Source organism: Watersipora subatra, chromosome 3 (genome assembly GCF_963576615.1).
Source record: "Watersipora subatra chromosome 3, tzWatSuba1.1, whole genome shotgun sequence".
NCBI lineage: Eukaryota > Metazoa > Bryozoa > Gymnolaemata > Cheilostomatida > Watersiporidae > Watersipora > Watersipora subatra.
Window position 1 is genome coordinate 42,082,668 of NC_088710.1, and position 18,167 is coordinate 42,100,834.

The 18,167-nt window shown below is 35.2% G+C and overlaps 2 protein-coding genes across 2 annotated transcripts; both read right to left on the reverse strand.

Moving 5' to 3' along the window:
* Positions 1-4,573, reverse strand: LOC137391960 (fibrinogen C domain-containing protein 1-A-like). The gene is made up of 4 exons (XM_068078536.1): positions 4,445-4,573; positions 2,546-2,728; positions 2,027-2,285; positions 1-788 (listed from the first exon to the last, which is right to left on the reverse strand). The coding sequence occupies exons 1-4, from the start codon at positions 4,517-4,519 to the stop codon at positions 535-537; spliced, it is 771 nt and encodes a 256-aa protein (XP_067934637.1). The 5' UTR covers positions 4,520-4,573; the 3' UTR covers positions 1-534.
* An 11,296-nt stretch (positions 4,574-15,869) lies between these two features.
* Positions 15,870-17,428, reverse strand: LOC137390604 (fibrinogen C domain-containing protein 1-like; the record flags this gene model as incomplete). Its single annotated transcript, XM_068076931.1, is given in 3 exon segments — positions 15,870-16,129; positions 16,549-16,807; positions 17,279-17,428. Coding segments are annotated over 3 exon segments (669 nt in total), but the record flags the coding sequence as incomplete, so codon positions are not given.
* Between the last annotated feature and the right edge of the window lie 739 nt (positions 17,429-18,167).

Here is an 18,167-nt window from a genome sequence, read left to right on the forward strand (position 1 = left end):
ATAAATTTTATCAACACAATCACATTACTACTGCACAGTTTGTATATACTATGTCAAAACACAGGCTATAGATGAAGAACTGGCGAGTCATGATTAGTGTTTTAAGCATGTAGAAGTCTCAATTCAATAAATGCTGGCGATAGCTTAACAGTGCAATAGCAAAATATTTTTTAGAATTTCTTAAAATATGTAAAAATTTTCAATACTGCCAGTTTGAAGAACTTCAGTTTGCCTAGCAATGTCAATTTCATAATCAGTTCTGTGTACAAAATTAGGAAACTCCGATTTGAGTGGTTCGAGACTGATGCATTGTAGACTAGCTGTAAAACACATTGCATATTTCCACTGTTCTCTCCAACATTATCGACATGTACGACTGCATATGTGTATGCAATCTGATCGGCACAAAAATTTCAGTAGATTGCATATTTGGAGTTGTTGTACAGTATGAAAGACAACTCTCAATAAAACTATTGCTTCACGTAAATCTGTTCCCGAACACGGGTAATGCAGCTAATTCTAGTGTAAATGCTGTTATATTCGCTTCCTAAACTTCATCTCTGTAGTTTTTAAGGACTCATTTCGTCCTTTCCAAGACCACCAGTTGACTCCATCCCCAAACGACTTGTGCACCCCGTTGTAGTAGTTGCCATTAAGGTTAGCGGTGTGGCACATGTTATACCACCACGCTCCGTGAAAGGTTTGGGCACAGTTTCTGCTGTCAGGGTCATTGTCTTTGTCAAAGGTGCTGAACTTCATACTGCTATGTACTTGGCTTAAATCATCTCCTGAAATGATAAAAATCTGCTACAATAAGTGCCGTGTGTGGCTGTTCGAATCCCCGCTCAGAGCATTAGGAAAAATGTTGTCTCATGCACGGATCAAACATTCCATTTTGTGCCACACACACTACCAGCTGCGCCACTTAACCACCTTGCCAAATTGTAGAGTAGTTGTACACAGAGTTATTACAACTGACCATCTCTTACAACGTGCTGGACTGCCAGCATACTAGTCAGTATACTAGTCAGTATTAATAAGCAGAAAAGAAAGGAATGGTCTTACTAGCTACTGCATAGTATGATAACATTGAGAGTAGATAAGCTCTCTCCAATTTCAAGCATCATCCAACCTTAAATCGCTTTCTGCAACAGAGCATGTCTCCAGTTAGAGATGTTCCCTTACTACTGGGCTGTGGCATGTCTAACCAAGATCACAGAGCTATTGCTTGAGCAACAATGCTCTTGAAAACACACACAGCCTCTGCTTTAAGTAAGCTAAGCAGACATTGTACTTGATCTCTGAGGGTTTGCTCACACCCACATTTTAAAGCTATTGAAATATGATGTCTCACTCATATTTTCAAAATCGAAACCATGTCTGAGTGCTGGATATCATAAATTATCATATGGTCCTAAAAGTACTGTAGAGTGATGACTGTGTCATTCACACATTGCTGAAATGCTATCTAGAAAATAAGTCCAAATTTACGGATATCAAACTAAACAGATGCTTGTCGCAATCGATGATAGGTATTATTTTGATATTTTGTCATACATAACCTATTATAGAGAACGCATAGAGAGTTTGAAAGCATCTGTAATTTACCAAAATAGAATGATGCCATGTGGAAGTGAAATGATGACTAGGGTAAAAGGGCTGTATGTGACAAAACAATCTTAAATGAGCTAAATCTTTTCACAAAATATGTAGCTATTAGATATTATATAACTGTTACTATTCATATAAATATGTAGCTATTAGATATTATATAACTGTTACTATTCATGCCTTTGTAAATTTTATCTGAGTTGGGTGTGTTATGTTACAAAGCTATGCTATCATCTACCCTACATGTTTATCACATCTTGTAGGTTTTATTTGGCAGCTATAAGACTTATTTACATGCTGACATTAAAAACATCAACTCATTTTTTGGCGGTTAATAAATAGAGAGAGCACAAGTCTAAAATAAGCAATAACTTTGTAAAACTAAAAAGAACTGGTGAAAACTAGTGACACGTACCTGCAGTTCCGGAGTATCCAGACACGTGTAGAACATAGTCAGTTGATCTGTCACCAACACTGAAGTTGCTGTACATAGCATATGCTTTCTCATTAGACACAGCCTCCATGTCAACTCTCAGTTCATCTTCACCACTGAGTATGGTAGTCAGTCTATCTAGTCCCAACCAGTGCTCACCATTCACATCTCCAAATCCTAGCCGGTAGTTTCTCCAGTTTCTGTAGAAGTCTACCCAGCCATCCATCCTCCTCTGAAACACCTGCAATAAGGCCCTGACCAACTTTGAATCTTAGGCTAAACATAAGAAGCCTGAATGATCTTTTACAAGTGTGACAAAATAATCATATTTTTAGCTTTCAAGGCATCCATCAGAGAATTCAAGATATTTTGTAACTAGTTCATACATAAGCCTAGTTTAGTTAAAAGAGAGAAAGAGTTCAAAAATTTACCAACTGTTCATTTTTCTTTGAATCATCTGTAAAAAAGTAAAAATATCTAACATGACAAAAAACAACTCACAGTCCAGCCGCCACCATCAGTAGTCTGGTCACAGTAAACTTCAAATGAGAACAGATCGTCTCCATCTGGGTAGATTATGTAGACTCCATCTGACTTTTTCCCCCGACACAGCAAATCTAAGCAAGTCTTTGGTTTTAGTTTCACATCTTGAACTAGGCAATATCTCGTGAACACCGGGCCACCCTGTTAACAAGACTTGTAAGCTCTTTACAGGCCAAACAACGTGGGTGGTCTCAATGACAGCATTGGTGGTTTACTGACGGCCCGCGTGGTCAAATAACAAGTGTTAAACGCATGGTACTTTATGTAGATATATTAGAGCATGCAAATACATACTCTAATATATTGCTGTTGTGTTGTGAACTAACTATTGTACATCTACAAGGCTTGTATAGATATACTATCTATTGTAGGTTTACAAGGCTTGTGTAGATATACTCTCTATTGTAGATACACATGGCTTGTATAGATATACTATCTATTGTACAGTCGATACACATGGCTTGTATAGTTATACTATCTATTGTAGATACACATGGCTTGTATAGATATACTATCTATTGTAGATATATAAGGCTTGTATAGATATACTATTTATTGTAGATTTTCAAGTCTTGTATATATATACTATTTATTGTAGATTTGCAAGGATTGTATATATATACTCTCTATTGTAGATATATTAGGTTTGTATAGATATCTTCTCTATTGTAGATATATAAGGCTTGTATAAATATGCTCTCTATTGCAGATATATAAGGCTTGCATAGATGTACTTTCTATTGTAGATATATAAGGCTTGTATAGATATACTTTCTATTGTAGGTATACCCTAGAAAGGCTTGTATAAATATACTATCTATTGTAGATATATGACTTGTATAGATATACTATCTATTGTAGATATATGGCTTGTATAGATATACTATCTATTGTAGATATACCCTAGAAAGGCTTGTATAAATATACTATCTATTGTAAATATATAACTTGTATAGATATACTATCTATTGTAAATATACCCTAGAAAGGCTTGTATAAATATACTATCTATTGTAGATATATGACTTGTATAAATATACTATCCAATGTAGATATATGACTTGTATAGATATACCATCTATTGTAGATATATGAGGCCTGTATAGATATACTCCCTACTGTAGATATACGAGGCTTGCATAGACACACTCTTTATTGTAGCTATACATGGTTTGTCGATCTGGCACCCAGCGTATATAACAATGTTTTGTGGATTGTCAGAAGAACAAAGACATCACACAGCCATCTGAAGAGAGAATTCAGCCTTTGAAGATCTTGTCCAACTCACAAAATTTTACAGATTAACAACCTTCTATACAAAGTTAAATTTGGTTATCCCAAAGAAAATGGTTAACATTTATTAAATGTTAACTTGTTAAAGATATAATCAAATGAGCTATAGAATTTGACACATTTGGAACTTATTAGCTCTTTAAAACTTTTCAGAAGTGTTGTATTAGGTTTCTATAAACGATCATTTTTACAATAGACCTACATGTACATGTATATAGACCTACATGTACATGTATAAAGACCTACATGTACATGTATATAGACCTACATGTACATGTATATAGACCTACATGTACATGTATATAGACCTACATGTACATGTATATAGACCTACATGTACATGTATATAGACCTACATGTACATGTATATAGACCTACATGTACATGTATATAGACCTACATGTACATGTATATAGACCTACATGTACATGTATATAGACCTAAATGTACATGTATATAGGAAAAATTTAGGTTTTAGTTAAAACTTAAAAACTGAATAATTGGTTATATCAATTTTAAAGAACATAAATAGCACACAACAAACTACATGTAGTATAGACTTACTAATCGAGTAGCCTGTGCTCCAGTGATCAGCACTGCGGCTAGTAGTAACCCTAAGTGCTCCAGTAAGTTTGGCATGATTTTCTCCTCAATATTAGAATCAGCAATAGTTGTAATATGATTTACAGCTTGTTTTATATAGATCCACCTGCCAACTTGGCATTCTTGAGATCATTCAGACACTTGGAAACAGCAAACATTTAACATGATAGTGGTTGTCATGCAAGACATTTAACATAATTGTGGTTGTCATGCAAGACATTTAACATGATAGTGGTTGTCATGCAAGACATTTAACATGATAGTGGTTGTCATGCAAGACATTTTTGTGCGGCTTAATTGAAAAGTTTGTTTGTATTATACTTCGTAATTTAGTTTTACTTTTAATAGCTAAGCAATATTCCCACGACCAAACACGAGCGAAACGAGTGTTTGGGAGCTTTTTGATAAATGCATATGTGCACACAACCACGAAAATTATTCATCAACGGCCGTCCCAAACCCTTGTACCGAAATCTCATCAACAAATTTAACCATTTTTCTATGGAGTCGTTTAAGTATAATAACGATACAAAACACATATAAACCTATTTGAATATGTTACCAAGTCTTTGAAAAGCGTAGACAATATCCTAAAACTTACCCATCTGATCAGATAATATATAACTAGACAGATTAATTTGGCCTAACATCGCCATTAAAACCTGACAAGCCTCTTTTAATCAAAATTAAGACCAGCCAACGAAACGCTGATAAAGCCGTGCGACAGAGTAGAACCATTAAGTCGTGCGCATTTCACGAGAAAAACGTGCAAATTTCACCCGTCTTTGGCATTGTCCAATTGCCGAAGGTTTCTGTAATTAACGTAGAAGTACTGAAAAGTAATCGTTTCTTTTTTGCAGATTTTATTATTCGATTTAATAATTCGATTTTATAAGATTTAGTTATAAGAATAATCATCCGAATTTACAAGATCGAAGTATATAGTGACCCATGGTGTGCAATATGTTACTGTTATTATTTTTCTAAAGATTTTGTTGATGATACTACGGCTGTGCCCAATATCGTGATACTGTCAAGCCATTTTTAATATCTGCAAAATTAAGTTATAGGCCTACACTTTCTTATAGATATACAGCTACTTCTATGACAACCAACTAAAACCTGTTTAGATTTTTAAAGTCAGCATAATTTTTTGCATATACATACAAAAATCTAGATAAATATCTCAACTTCTTGATATTGGTTGCTATGACGTTTTGAAATGTAAACAAAATTGTGCATTGGTTTTCGTTTTTCAAACTTTAACACCAGTTTTCTCATAACTATGTTTTCGAACTAATGGTGAACATGCATTCAGTTTATTGTCCATAAAATCTGCTGTAATTAAGCTGGAATCAAATTTTTTTTGCAAAATAATTGAGAATCTTTTCCTTCTGCTAGTGTAGATAACTCTAAATCTCACACACCCAACTTAACCATGGTTTCTGTGATCATGACCCATTTTTTCACTTTGGTTGAAGATCGCTGTCAAAACCATTCTACATTTAACACAACTAACTTTCAAACCGTGTATATTACACAGCAGCTTGCCATTTTATTTCTAATATTGCATATCTCCTATTGCAGAGGAGAGATATAAACATACAATCTTTTCCTTTCATTATTGCTGTTTGTTGTACATAATAACACCCAGTACATTACAGCTACCATTGCAGCTACCATTGCAGTTCTCCTATTGCATTGCTGTGCCATTTGACTGCTAATATTGCATTTCTCATACAGCAGTACCCTTTTTTTCCAATATCACTTTGGTCAGTCGGACAGGGGAATTTGTAGTAGATAATATAATACAGAAAGATGACATGATACTAGTGCGTGTGAAGAAATAGCACGGTTTTTTAAATGTTCCAAATTTTTTACAAAGATCGTTAACCTTTAAAGGTTGTATCGCATATTATTTATATTAATTTATCATATCATATTTATTTATTAATCTTCAACAATACAGTTTTACTTATTCATTCTTATTTCATTTATGGGATTTGTGTATACCTGAGCCTCAGCTTAAATTCCCTATTAGATATGTAATTTATTTTACGGAAAACTGCATTACGACTTACGTGTACTTTACAAATGATAACACCATGGTATATATATGAATGACAATGTAAAACGATATGAAGTGTCGATCACTAAAGTAACCAAGACTAAATCAAAAATTTCATTTACTGGTCAAAAGACTCAAACCCACTGCATCATTTTGGTGTAAACAAAACTCCGTGTCCCTGAATACTGCCAATTCATAGGCTATTGATTTTGCCCTTAAAAAAACCATATGCAGCAATTCTTTCGCCATATACAATGTGAACATAAAATTTACTGACAGCGTCAAGCTTCTGGTCATACAAATAGCCAATCATTTAAAGTTCTCAAGCTATGTAGATTTGATTATCTCGAAAAGTAGACTATCAACTCATGCTCTAGTTCAGCTCAGAAAGATAGGTATAAAACAAATAGGCTTATCACTCTATTCCCAGAATCATATATTGTCCATTTTGTCTTATGATGCTCTAGTTCAGCTCAGAAAGATAGGTATAAAACAAATAGGCTTATTACTCTATTCCCAGAATCATATATTGTTCATTTTGTCTTATGATGCTCTAGTTCAGCTCAGAAAGATAGGTATAAAACAAATAGGCTTATCTCTCTATTCCCAGAATCATATATTGTCCATTTTGTCTTATGATGCTCTAGTTCAGCTCAGAAAGATAGGTATAAAAGGCCTATCACTCTATTCCCAGAATCATGTATTGTCTATTTTGTTTTATGATGCTCTAGCTCAGCTCAGAAAGATAGGTATAAAAGGCCTATCACTCTATTCCCAGAATCATATATTGTCCATTTTGTTTTATGATGCTCTAGTTCAGCTCAGAAAGATAGGTATAAAAGGCTTATCACTCTACTCCCAGAATCATATATTGTCCATTTTGTCTTATGATGCTCTAGCTCAGCTCAGAAAGATAGGTATAAAAGGCCTATCACTCTATTCCCAGAATCATATATTGTCCATTTTGTTTTATGATGCTCTAGTTCAGCTCAGAAAGATAGGTATAAAAGGCTTATCACTCTATTCCCAGAATCATATATTGTCCATTTTGTCTTATGATGCTCTAGCTCAGCTCAGAAAGATAGGTATAAAAGGCCTATCACTCTATTCCCAGAATCATATATTGTCCATTTTGTTTTATGATGCTCTAGTTCAGCTCAGAAAGATAGGTATAAAAGGCTTATCACTCTATTCCCAGAATCATATATTGTCCATTTTGTCTTATGATGCTCTAGTTCAGCTCAGAAAGATAGGTATAAAAGGCCTATCACTCTATTCTCAGAATCATATATTGACCATTTTGTGTAGTGATGCTCCGAGCTGCTATTCTTTTGTATCAGAGACTTATAAAGAAAAATTAGAACACTTTCAAAATTCATGCTTAAGAGTTATGCTATCTGATATGGACAGTTACGATCAGCGTTTAAATGCCCTTAATGTTGAGAAGCTAAATGTGTTTTTATATATTTGCTTTTTAAAATAGTCAAATTGTATCTCCAACTTGCCTGACCATCCATAACATTCCTGCTTCCCAAAAAACCACCTTATACCAGACACCAACATCTTGCAAATTTACTTTATGGAAAAGTGTTATGCAAACAGTTTTTTCTTTCAATACACATAATTTACATCAATTTAATTTTTTGTTTATGTTTTTTGTCTCACGATGTAATTTGCTCTAAATGGCATTGACCGGTGTATATAAAGTTAATATCTGTCTATTTATCTATCTCGTTTTGTACCATCTACATTTTTGTTTAAAACTGTAGATATTATCCCACTACCAGATATGTTCACCTATTTTACTAACATTGTCTGATTCCAAATACTGAATGGTTAACTCCTTCATATATGACTTATAGTTTTCAATTCTCAGCTACCAAATATCTACTACACGATGATTATATTTCATGCTTACCAAAAGATGCACTAAACTAAACTGTATTGCTAAATATTTTAATTTTCTTTCAACAGAGATAAGGTGTACACCGAAGCTTAGTCTTTCTTGCATGAATCTTTGTTTTTATGTTTGTTTGTATTTTTTATGTGTGATTACATTATCTGATTACAATATGTGATAGTAAGATTTCTGTAAACTGTTTCAGTATATTTAACAAAGAGAAGAGAGCCCCTTGCCATTATCTATCTGTTCTCTATTATACATAACGTTTGTATTAATAACTATATTTTTAATAGAATAATAGAATAAGCAATAAAAACATCTATCATGAAACTTATATTTCCATCTTTCTTTTCTTTTTGGCTTGCTAAAACAAGGAGTCTGCTTGCCGTAACAATATACTGCTGACTAAAGAATGTTTTTTGCACAACGATAAAAGTTGTTCGAGACAGTTATGGTTTAAAGTTTAAACCATTAAACTTTAAACTATAACTGTCTCGAACAACTTTTATACCACCTTATATACCGAACATTCTTAGTTGGCAATGGATACCGAAGATGGTAAATACCGAGGATACCGATACCGGGAAAACCGATAAAAAAGTGCAAGGATATCCTATCCGGCACTAAACTAGATACCGGTTCAACACTATGTTGCACCATATGTAAACAGGTTTTCTATAAAAATGATTAGGAACTGCTCAATAAAAGTATATGTACATAAATACATATTAATGTACATATTAAATATATATATATATATATATATATATTTATATTATATATTTATAAATATTTATATATATTTATGTATATATTTATATATATATATATATATATATATATACATGTATATAGTAACTAAAATCAGGTGCAAAAGCACCTATATATATACGTATATGTATGTGTATATGTATACGTATGCATAAATGTATAATATATATGTATACATACACATATATGTCTATATATAAATACATATAGATACTATTTATATATATAGGTGGTATATATATCATTATATATAAAGTGTATATAAAGTGCATATAAAGTGTATTTAAAGTGTATATAGTGTATATATAGTGTGTATATATATAGTGTATATATGTATTTATTTTTTCTATTATGATATTTATTCTCCATGCGTATCTACAATACAGATTATAACCATACAAGCTTTGTATATCTACAATAGATAGCATATCTATACAGGCCTTGTATATCGCCTAGAGAGTATATTTCTACAAGCCATGTTTATCTACAATAGAGAGTATATCTATACAAGCCATGTATATATACATAGTGTAGAGATATAATGTATATATATAGTGTATATAAATATATATATATATATTTTCCAGAAATATTTTAAATATTTTCCTAGAAATTCCATTGTCATACAGCCCACGACCAAAGAGATATTGGAAAAAAAGAAAGGGTACTACTGATGGTCAAGAAATGCAATATTAGCAGTCAAATGGCACTGCAGTGCAATAGGATAACTGCAATGGTAGCTGTAATGTATTGGGTATGGGTGTTATTGTATACAACAAACAGCAATAATGAAAGGAAAAGATTATATGTTTATATCTCTCCCCATGCAATAAGAGAAATTCAATATTGGCCAATATTAGAAGTAAAATGCCCTGATATTATTAGAATAATCAATATTATTAATATAGTAACAATATAAAACCAATGCACAATTTTGTTTACATTTAAAAACGTCATAGTTAGCGATATCAAGAAGTTGTGATATTTATATAGATTTTTAGAAAATCTGTACTACGTAGTCATTGTTCTGTAGTCATCCAAACTTATAATTAAATATTGTAATAATCTCATAAGAATCATTAGAAAAAATATCTTCATTTCCTTTACTTACACTGTGTTGGACATCAGTTAGAATACCAAAGTACTCAAGTGTCTAAAATGTCAGTTTGAAATCGACAAAAATGAAATGATTTCAGTACTCCTACGTTAATTACAAAAACCGTTGACAATGCCATAGACTGGTGAAATGTGCGCGTTAATTTTTTGCGAAATGCGCACGACTTAATCGTTCTATTCTCTGTCACCCGGCGTTTCAATTTCCGGTCTTAACTTTTATTAAACCAAGCTTTTCAAGCGTTTTGTGACGATTTTCGTCCTAATAAATCTTTCTATTTGTGTATAATCTGATCAGATGGGTAAGTTTTAAAAGAGTTTCCATAATCTACCAAGACTTGGTAACATATTTAAATAGGCTTATATGTGTTTTGTATCGTTATTATACTTTAACTAATCTACAAAACGAGGGTTAAATTTGTTGATGAAATTTTGAGCAAGGGTTCGTCTCGTTGTTGATGAATAATTTTCGTAAGTTGTGTGCACATAAAAACTATCATACTTCGCTTCCGATCGTTTGTTCGTGGGAATATATATATGTATATATATATAAAATTGTTTCCTCACCTCGGATACCCCGTATGGGTGGTAAATTCTGCTCTAACTCGGGTCTCCTACCAGAGACCTGGGAGTTTGAGCACTCGCCTCAAGATCTTAGCTGTTCCCAATAGCGCACTTTTCTGCAACTCACCTGAGTTGATTGCTGTTGGTATTTGGGCAAGCCACATTTTATGCGCCGGTGTTATTGCGCCCAGTGCCCCAATGACTACTGGGATTACAGTTGTTCTTACATTCCAGCATTTTTCAATCTCTTCTCCAAGAGGGAGATATTTCTCTACCTTTTCTTTTTCTTTGCTGGCTATATTGTAGTCATTGGGTACTGCTATATCTATTATAGTAGCCCTCTTGTTCTCCTTGTCTACCACCACTATATCTGGTTGGTTTGCTAAGACATGCTTGTCAGTTCGGATGTAGAAGTCCCAGAGGATCTTAGCGCGGTCATTTTCATTGACCTTACCAGGAGCTTCCCACCAGTGTTGTGGTTTATTGAGGCCATACTCATCACATAGACTTCTATACACAACACCTGCAACATGATTATGCCGCTCAGTGTATGCATTTCCTGCTAGCTGCTTGCATCCACTGATGATGTGTTGGATGGTCTCAGGTGCATCTTTGCACAGTCTGCATCTAGGATCGTCTCTAGTGTGATAGATTTTTGTTTGGAGTTGCCTTGTTGGGAGCACTTGCTCCTGGGCTGCCATGATTAGCGACTCTGTGTTGGCCGCTAGGTTTCCTTTGTTCAGCCACATGTATGTCTGGTGAAGATCACCAACCTTAGATATTTGTTGGTGGTAAACACCATGAAGAGGTTTTGTGTGCCAGTCAATTTCTTCATCATCAGGGCGTAGGTCCGTTGTAAGAGCAGCCGATTGAAATTCAGCTAGCAACTTATCTGAAGTAGCCATGGAGGCTGCATATGCTTTGATGCTTTGCTCCTCTTCTTTCACTGTCTGCTGTACACTTTTGAGTCCCCTCCCGCCATCTTTCCTATCGAGATACAATCTAGTAGTATCAGATTTTGGGTGGAGTGCTCCATGCAAGGTCAGCAGTTTACGAGTTGCTTTATCTGTTTCTTTGATGGCTTCTTCAGTCCGCTTTATTATGCCTGCTGGATATCTTATTACTGGCAGTGCGTAGGTATTTATTGCCATGACTTGGTTTTTGGCATTGAGCTGGGTCCGTAAGACCTGCCGAAGGCCTTTTTTGTATTCGGTAATGGCTTTGTGACGTACCTCGGCTTCGAGGTTGATGTTGCTTTGCATAATCCCCAAGTACTTGTATCCTTCTTCTATATCTTTGATGGTACCATTTGGCATTCTTAGGCCATCTGTGAGCATAGAATGGCCTTTCTTAAGAATTAGCCTTCCACATTTCTCAATACCAAAGGTCATTCCGATGTCCTTGCTGTATACCTGAGTGAGGTGTATTAGCGAATCAATGTCCCTTTCTTTGTTAGCATACAGCTTGATGTCATCTATGTAGAAGAGGTGGTTTATTTTGGTGCCACTCTTAAACTGGTACCCATATTGAGTCTCCTCCAGCATATTGCTTAGAGGATTTAGGCATATGCAGAAGAGCAGCGGTGATAAGGAGTCACCTTGATAGATGCCTCGCTTAATTTGTACACTTGCCAGCTTTTTGCCATTAGCCTCCAGTTCCGTCTTCCATTTGGTCATTGACATATTGATGAATGCTACAAGAGCAGGGTGAACATTGTACATACTGAGGCACTCAAGTATCCAACTATGGGGAATTGAGTCATAGGCCTTTTTGTAGTCAATCCAAGCCATGGCAAGATTGGTTTACATTCTCCTGCTGTCTTGACAGACCGTCCGATCCACCAGTAACTGATGTTTGGCTCCTCGGGTGTTGCGCGCAATTCCTTTCTGAGCACTGGTCATATAGTGACTCATGTGCTCTTCCAGTTTGTCTGCAACTATTCCTGAGAGCAGTTTCCAGGTGGTAGGCAAGCACGTTATAGGTTGATAGTTTTTGGGAATCGGCCCCTGCTTTGGATCTTTTATCAGAAGTACAGTTCATCCTTTGGTCAGCCATTCTGGATGGTCACCTTGTTCTATTAGGCATTCCATCTGCTTAGCCATTCTAGTGTGAAGTGATGTCAATTTCTTCAACCAGAAGGCTTGAATCATGTCATGGCCAGGTGCTGCCCAGTTCTTCATACGCTGCACTCTGCACTTGATGTCCTCTTTGCTGATGGTGAGTCCTTGCTGAGCCACAGTGTGTTGATGGCTCTCTTTAAACCTCTTCAACCAATTTGCAGTGGTGGTATGAGTAGTCTCTTTTTCCCAGATGTCCTTCCAGAACTTTGAAGTGCTAGATTGGGGAGGCTCAGACATTGACCTCTGCAGTTCCCCTTTGAACTGAGAATACACTCTAGATGGATTATTGATAAACAGTTTGTTCATTCTCTTGTTATTCCGCTCTTTGGTGTACCGCTTCAGTCGTGCCGAGAGTGCTACTAGCTGCTGTTTGGCAGATTCTAGAGCTTCTATTGTGGCTTCCCTTTTTGGACGCTCCAAACTGTGGTTAGATCTTTCACTGAGCCTACTAACTTTCTTGCGCAAGTCCTTGATCTTATTTTGTAGCCTCAGCTGCCAGGATAGAATGGCCTGAAGCCTTGTTGGCAGTGGCTTAATACCCATCTCCTCCAAGATGACGGTTGCTGTACTGTAGATTAGGGCATTAGTCTCACTGATTGATCCAGTTGAGATCGACTCCAGTGCCAAGTTAATGTCTTCTAACAGCTTCTTAGGTATGACCTTGCTAACTCTTTGTAGTGGTACCCTGCTTCAATAATCATTAGAAGCTGGCATCTTGTTGATGATATTTTCCACAAGCTCTTTCACCCTTGGGTCAAGGTCCAAGTGCATGTTTTCTTCAACCCGTGAGTCAACACATGATCGTGTATGTGTGACAGTGTGTGTTGATATGCACTCCTCGTTGGTCGAGGTTACCTGGGTGAACTGTTCCCTAATTTCATCTACCTCAAGTTCCGATATGAGGTGCCGCTTGATTATGTTACTCCTCTGAGCTACAAGTTGCTTAGCGGTTAGTGGCAATTCAGGGCGCATGTTTATCCACAGTTGACGCATCCTTCCCATGTAGCCCCACTTTTGAGGTTCACTCATAAAGTAGCACTGCACGAGGTCCATGTTATCAGTCCGAGTCCATTTCATCCGTTTTGAACCAGTAGCCCATTTCTCACTGCCTTGTCCTGGTTCAGCTACAGGCAGCGCGGACTTTGTTTGACCGGGCGACGTCCGAGCCGGCATGGCTCGAATGTCATGTATAGTATATATATATGACGTCATGTATTGTATGTATATATTGTATATATATATAAAAAAAATTGTTTCCTCACCCCGGATACCCCGTATGGGTGGTAAATTCTGCTCTAACTCGGGTCTCCTACCAGAGACCTGGGAGTTTGAGCACTCGCCTCAAGATCTTAGCTGTTCCCAATAGCGCACTTTTCTGCAACTCACCTGAGTTGATTGTTGTTGGTATTTGGGCACGCCACATTTTTTGCGCTAGTGTTATTGCGCTCAGTGCCCCAATGACTACTGGGATTACAGTTGTTCTTACATTCCAGCATTTTTCAATCTCTTCTCCAAGAGGGAGATTGAAAAATGCTCTCTACCTTTTCTTTTTCTTTGCTGGCTATATTGTAGTCATTGGGTACTGCTATATCTATTATAATAGCTCTCTTGTTTTCCTTGTCTACCACCACTATATCTGGTTGGTTTGCTAGAACATGTTTGTCAGTTCGGATGTAGAAGTCCCAGAGGATCTTAACGCGGTCATTTTCATTGACCTTACCAGGAGCTTCCCACCAGTGTTGTGGTTTATTAAGGCCATGCTCATCACATAGACTTCTATACACAACACCTGCAACATGATTATGCCGCTCAGTGTATGCGTTTCCTGCTAGCTGCTTGCATCCACTGATGATGTGTTGGATGGTCTCAGGTGAATCTTTGCACAGTCTGCATCTAGGATCGTCTCTAGTGTGATAGATTTTCGTTTGGAGTTGCCTTGTTGGGAGCACTTGCTCCTGGGCTGCCATGATTAGCGACTCTGTATTGGCCGTTAATATATATATATATATATATATATATATATATATATATATATATATATATATATATATATATTGCATTTTATGAAAAGAGGAGAAACAGTAGATCACACATAGATCACACACATATATATAAATATATATATATATTGCATTTTACTAAAAGAGGAGAAACAGTAGATCACACATAGATTGATAGATTCTCTTTTCATAGAACACTCAATTTTGTGATTCAGACCCCATTACCCCATATTATCTTTAGATGATCCTTTTATTAAATAGTTTTTTCTAATCAAGCATCTATTTTTGTATTTGGAAAATAAGAAAATTATAACAAAATTATACAGCAATGCATTTTATTATCAGCGTAGTAGTAATAAGATGCATTGTAGTTGTAGATTGTAAGTTACATTGTAGTTATGGATTGTACAAAAAAGGATGAGCCAATGTAGAGCAATGTTTTGTGCTTTATCACCTGATATAAACCTCAGCAACATATATACTGTACTATATAATACATTACCACATAATATAATATGATACCACATTTAATAATATAGTATAACACAGTATAGTTTAATATGGTATAACACAGTATAGTTTAATATGGTATAACACAGCATAGTTTAATATGGTATAATAAGTTAATATAATATATCATGGTGTAATATAGTATAATATATATCATAATATAACTTGCATACTAATGCATTTGCATACTTGTACACTAATTTCATTTCATTTTACATGTGTTGATGAACATTTTTCAACTGAGAATTGTTATGACCAGTGCATAGATAGAAATTTATTATTGTGAAACAAAGTGGGTAAAAACCATTATATTCAATCTATATTTACGGACTGCTATTTAGGATAGCTGTCTCCTGAATTTCATATCTGTTGTTTTTAAAGACTCATAAAACCCTTTCCATGTTTTCCAGTTGACTCTATCTACGTATAATTTGTGTGCTCCATAGTAGTAGTTTCCATTTAGGTTTGACCTATGACAGTTGACATACCATCAGGCACCATGCTAAACCTGAGCACAGTTTCTGTCAGTTTTACTTCTGTCGTTGTCTCGATCAAATGTGGTGAATTTTTCTGCAGTGTGGCCTGCAAAGATGTCACCTGTAATTCAATATTTTTATATGTAGAAATACGGGATATAGTTCTAGTAAAGCTGGAGAAGAATCTAATTAAAGCATAAAAACCTTACAAATCAACTTAGGCCATTTTGTGTTTTTAATAAATAATATGTTGGCGCCTTTACTATCTGGAGTTTTGCATATTGTTTGTTTCTTTGGCCAATGCTAAAAATTTGATTTGTAAATTTATAATACAAAACAAAATTTGCGGTCTCTTAACATAAGAACATAGTCATATGGTATTCAGATGCTTGTTTTAATATAATTTTATTAATTGTTGTAGCAAATTCCGCTTCTGCGATGAATTATGCAAGTTTAATCCAATAAATCCGATAAAGAACGTCTGCACAAGTTAATAATTCATTTTTGTCTGTAAAACATCTAAAAACTTGTAACACACACATGCGGTTCCGGAGTATCCAGACACGTGTAGAACATAGTCAATAGATCTGTCACCAACACTGAAGTTGCTATACATAGCATATGCTCTCTCATTAGACACAGCCTCCATGTCAACTCTCAGTTCATTTTTACCGCTGAGTACGGTAGTCAGTCTATCCAGTCCCAACCAGTGCTCACCATTCACATCTTCAAATCCTAGCTGGTAGTTTCTCCAGTTTCTGTAGAAGTCTACCCAGCCATCCATCCTCCTCTGAAACACCTGCAATAAGACCCTGACCAACTTTGAATCTTAGGCTAAACATAAAAAGCCTGAATGATCTTTAACAAGTGGAACAAGGAAAGTTTTGGTTTCAACCAGAGAATTCAAGACATCTTGTAACTAGTTCATTAGTTCAGTGCATAAACTTGTTACTACTTAAAAGAGATAAAGAGTAAAGTTCAAATACTTAAAAATCGTTCATCCTTCTTTGTATCATCTGCAAAAAAGGCAAAATATCTAACATGACACCACATAAGATTTCTGATTACAATCCAAAGATTAGTTTGAATAATTTTTAAAATATTCAAGAAGCTCTACTGAATATTTAACAAATTCTGTTCATTACAATAGTAGAAACCAATTTTCAAAAGTAATTTTTTAAAATGTATTCAAATTGATAAATATGCATTAGGAAAACAACTATTTTGCTATAAACCTTAAAAAAGAAACAGTTTAGTAAGTACAACTCACAGTCCAGCCACCACCATCTATTGTCTGGTCACAATAAACTTCAAACGAAAAGAGCTCATTTCTATTTGGATAGATTCTGTAGACTCCATCTGATTTTTCCTCTTGGCAAAGGAGGTCTAAGCAAGTCTTTGGTTTCTCCCAGTCAGCCACAGAAAACAGTAGTTTTCATATGATGAACTTCCCTGAGAAACATCAGCAGTAAAAATAGAATTAAACTAGTTCTGAACTCTTTGCATCGATACTTCAGCTGACACAAGAACCATGTTTAGGTTTTCTGATTTTCTGAGCGCAATAACTGCTACATGTTGCGCAGTAACTGTCACATTTTGTGCAGTAACTGCTACATGTTGCGCAGTAATTGATACATGTTGCGCAGTAACTGCCACATATTGCGCAGTAACTGCCACATGTTGCACAGTAACTGCCACATGTTGCGCAGTAACTGCCACATGTTACATTGAACTGTTTTTGTTATAAAAAGTAATTTTTATTATATCAGTATGAACAGTCCTAATCAGTATGAAAAGTCATAAGAAATGCTATTTTAAGCTAAAACTGAGTAAAAACAGTTTTACGGTGTGTCAATAGATATTTTAGTAGGCCTATTGCTAGCCACGATCAGTAGATAAAAACATCATTCTCATGCAACGAATTTTTAGAAACTATGCCCTCCGTACTTCTATGATATTATTGCTGGTCTGTAATCTTAACTTGCTCCTTCAAGGGCATTCATAAAATTTTGCCAATATCCCTCTGTTTACTGAAAAAACAAATTTGCTACTGATAAATATTAAGATATATTTTAACATTTCTGTAAGAATTTAACGCTATCTTGATAGATTTCAGTAAAGTTTATTCCTACGCGTGTAGACATATTTTAATTAAACTA

Excerpts from the sequence above, each read along its gene's own strand:
- LOC137391960 (XM_068078536.1), bottom strand. The coding sequence starts at position 4,519 with ATGCCAAACTTACTGGAGCACTTAGGGTTACTACTAGCCGCAGTGCTG. Across the intron at positions 2,729-4,444 it reads GAGCACAGGCTACTCGATTA|GGTGGCCCGGTGTTCACGAG; the intron begins GTAAGTCTATAC and ends TCTTGTTAACAG. Across the intron at positions 2,286-2,545 it reads CTGATGGTGGCGGCTGGACT|GTGTTTCAGAGGAGGATGGA; the intron begins GTGAGTTGTTTT and ends GCCTTATTGCAG.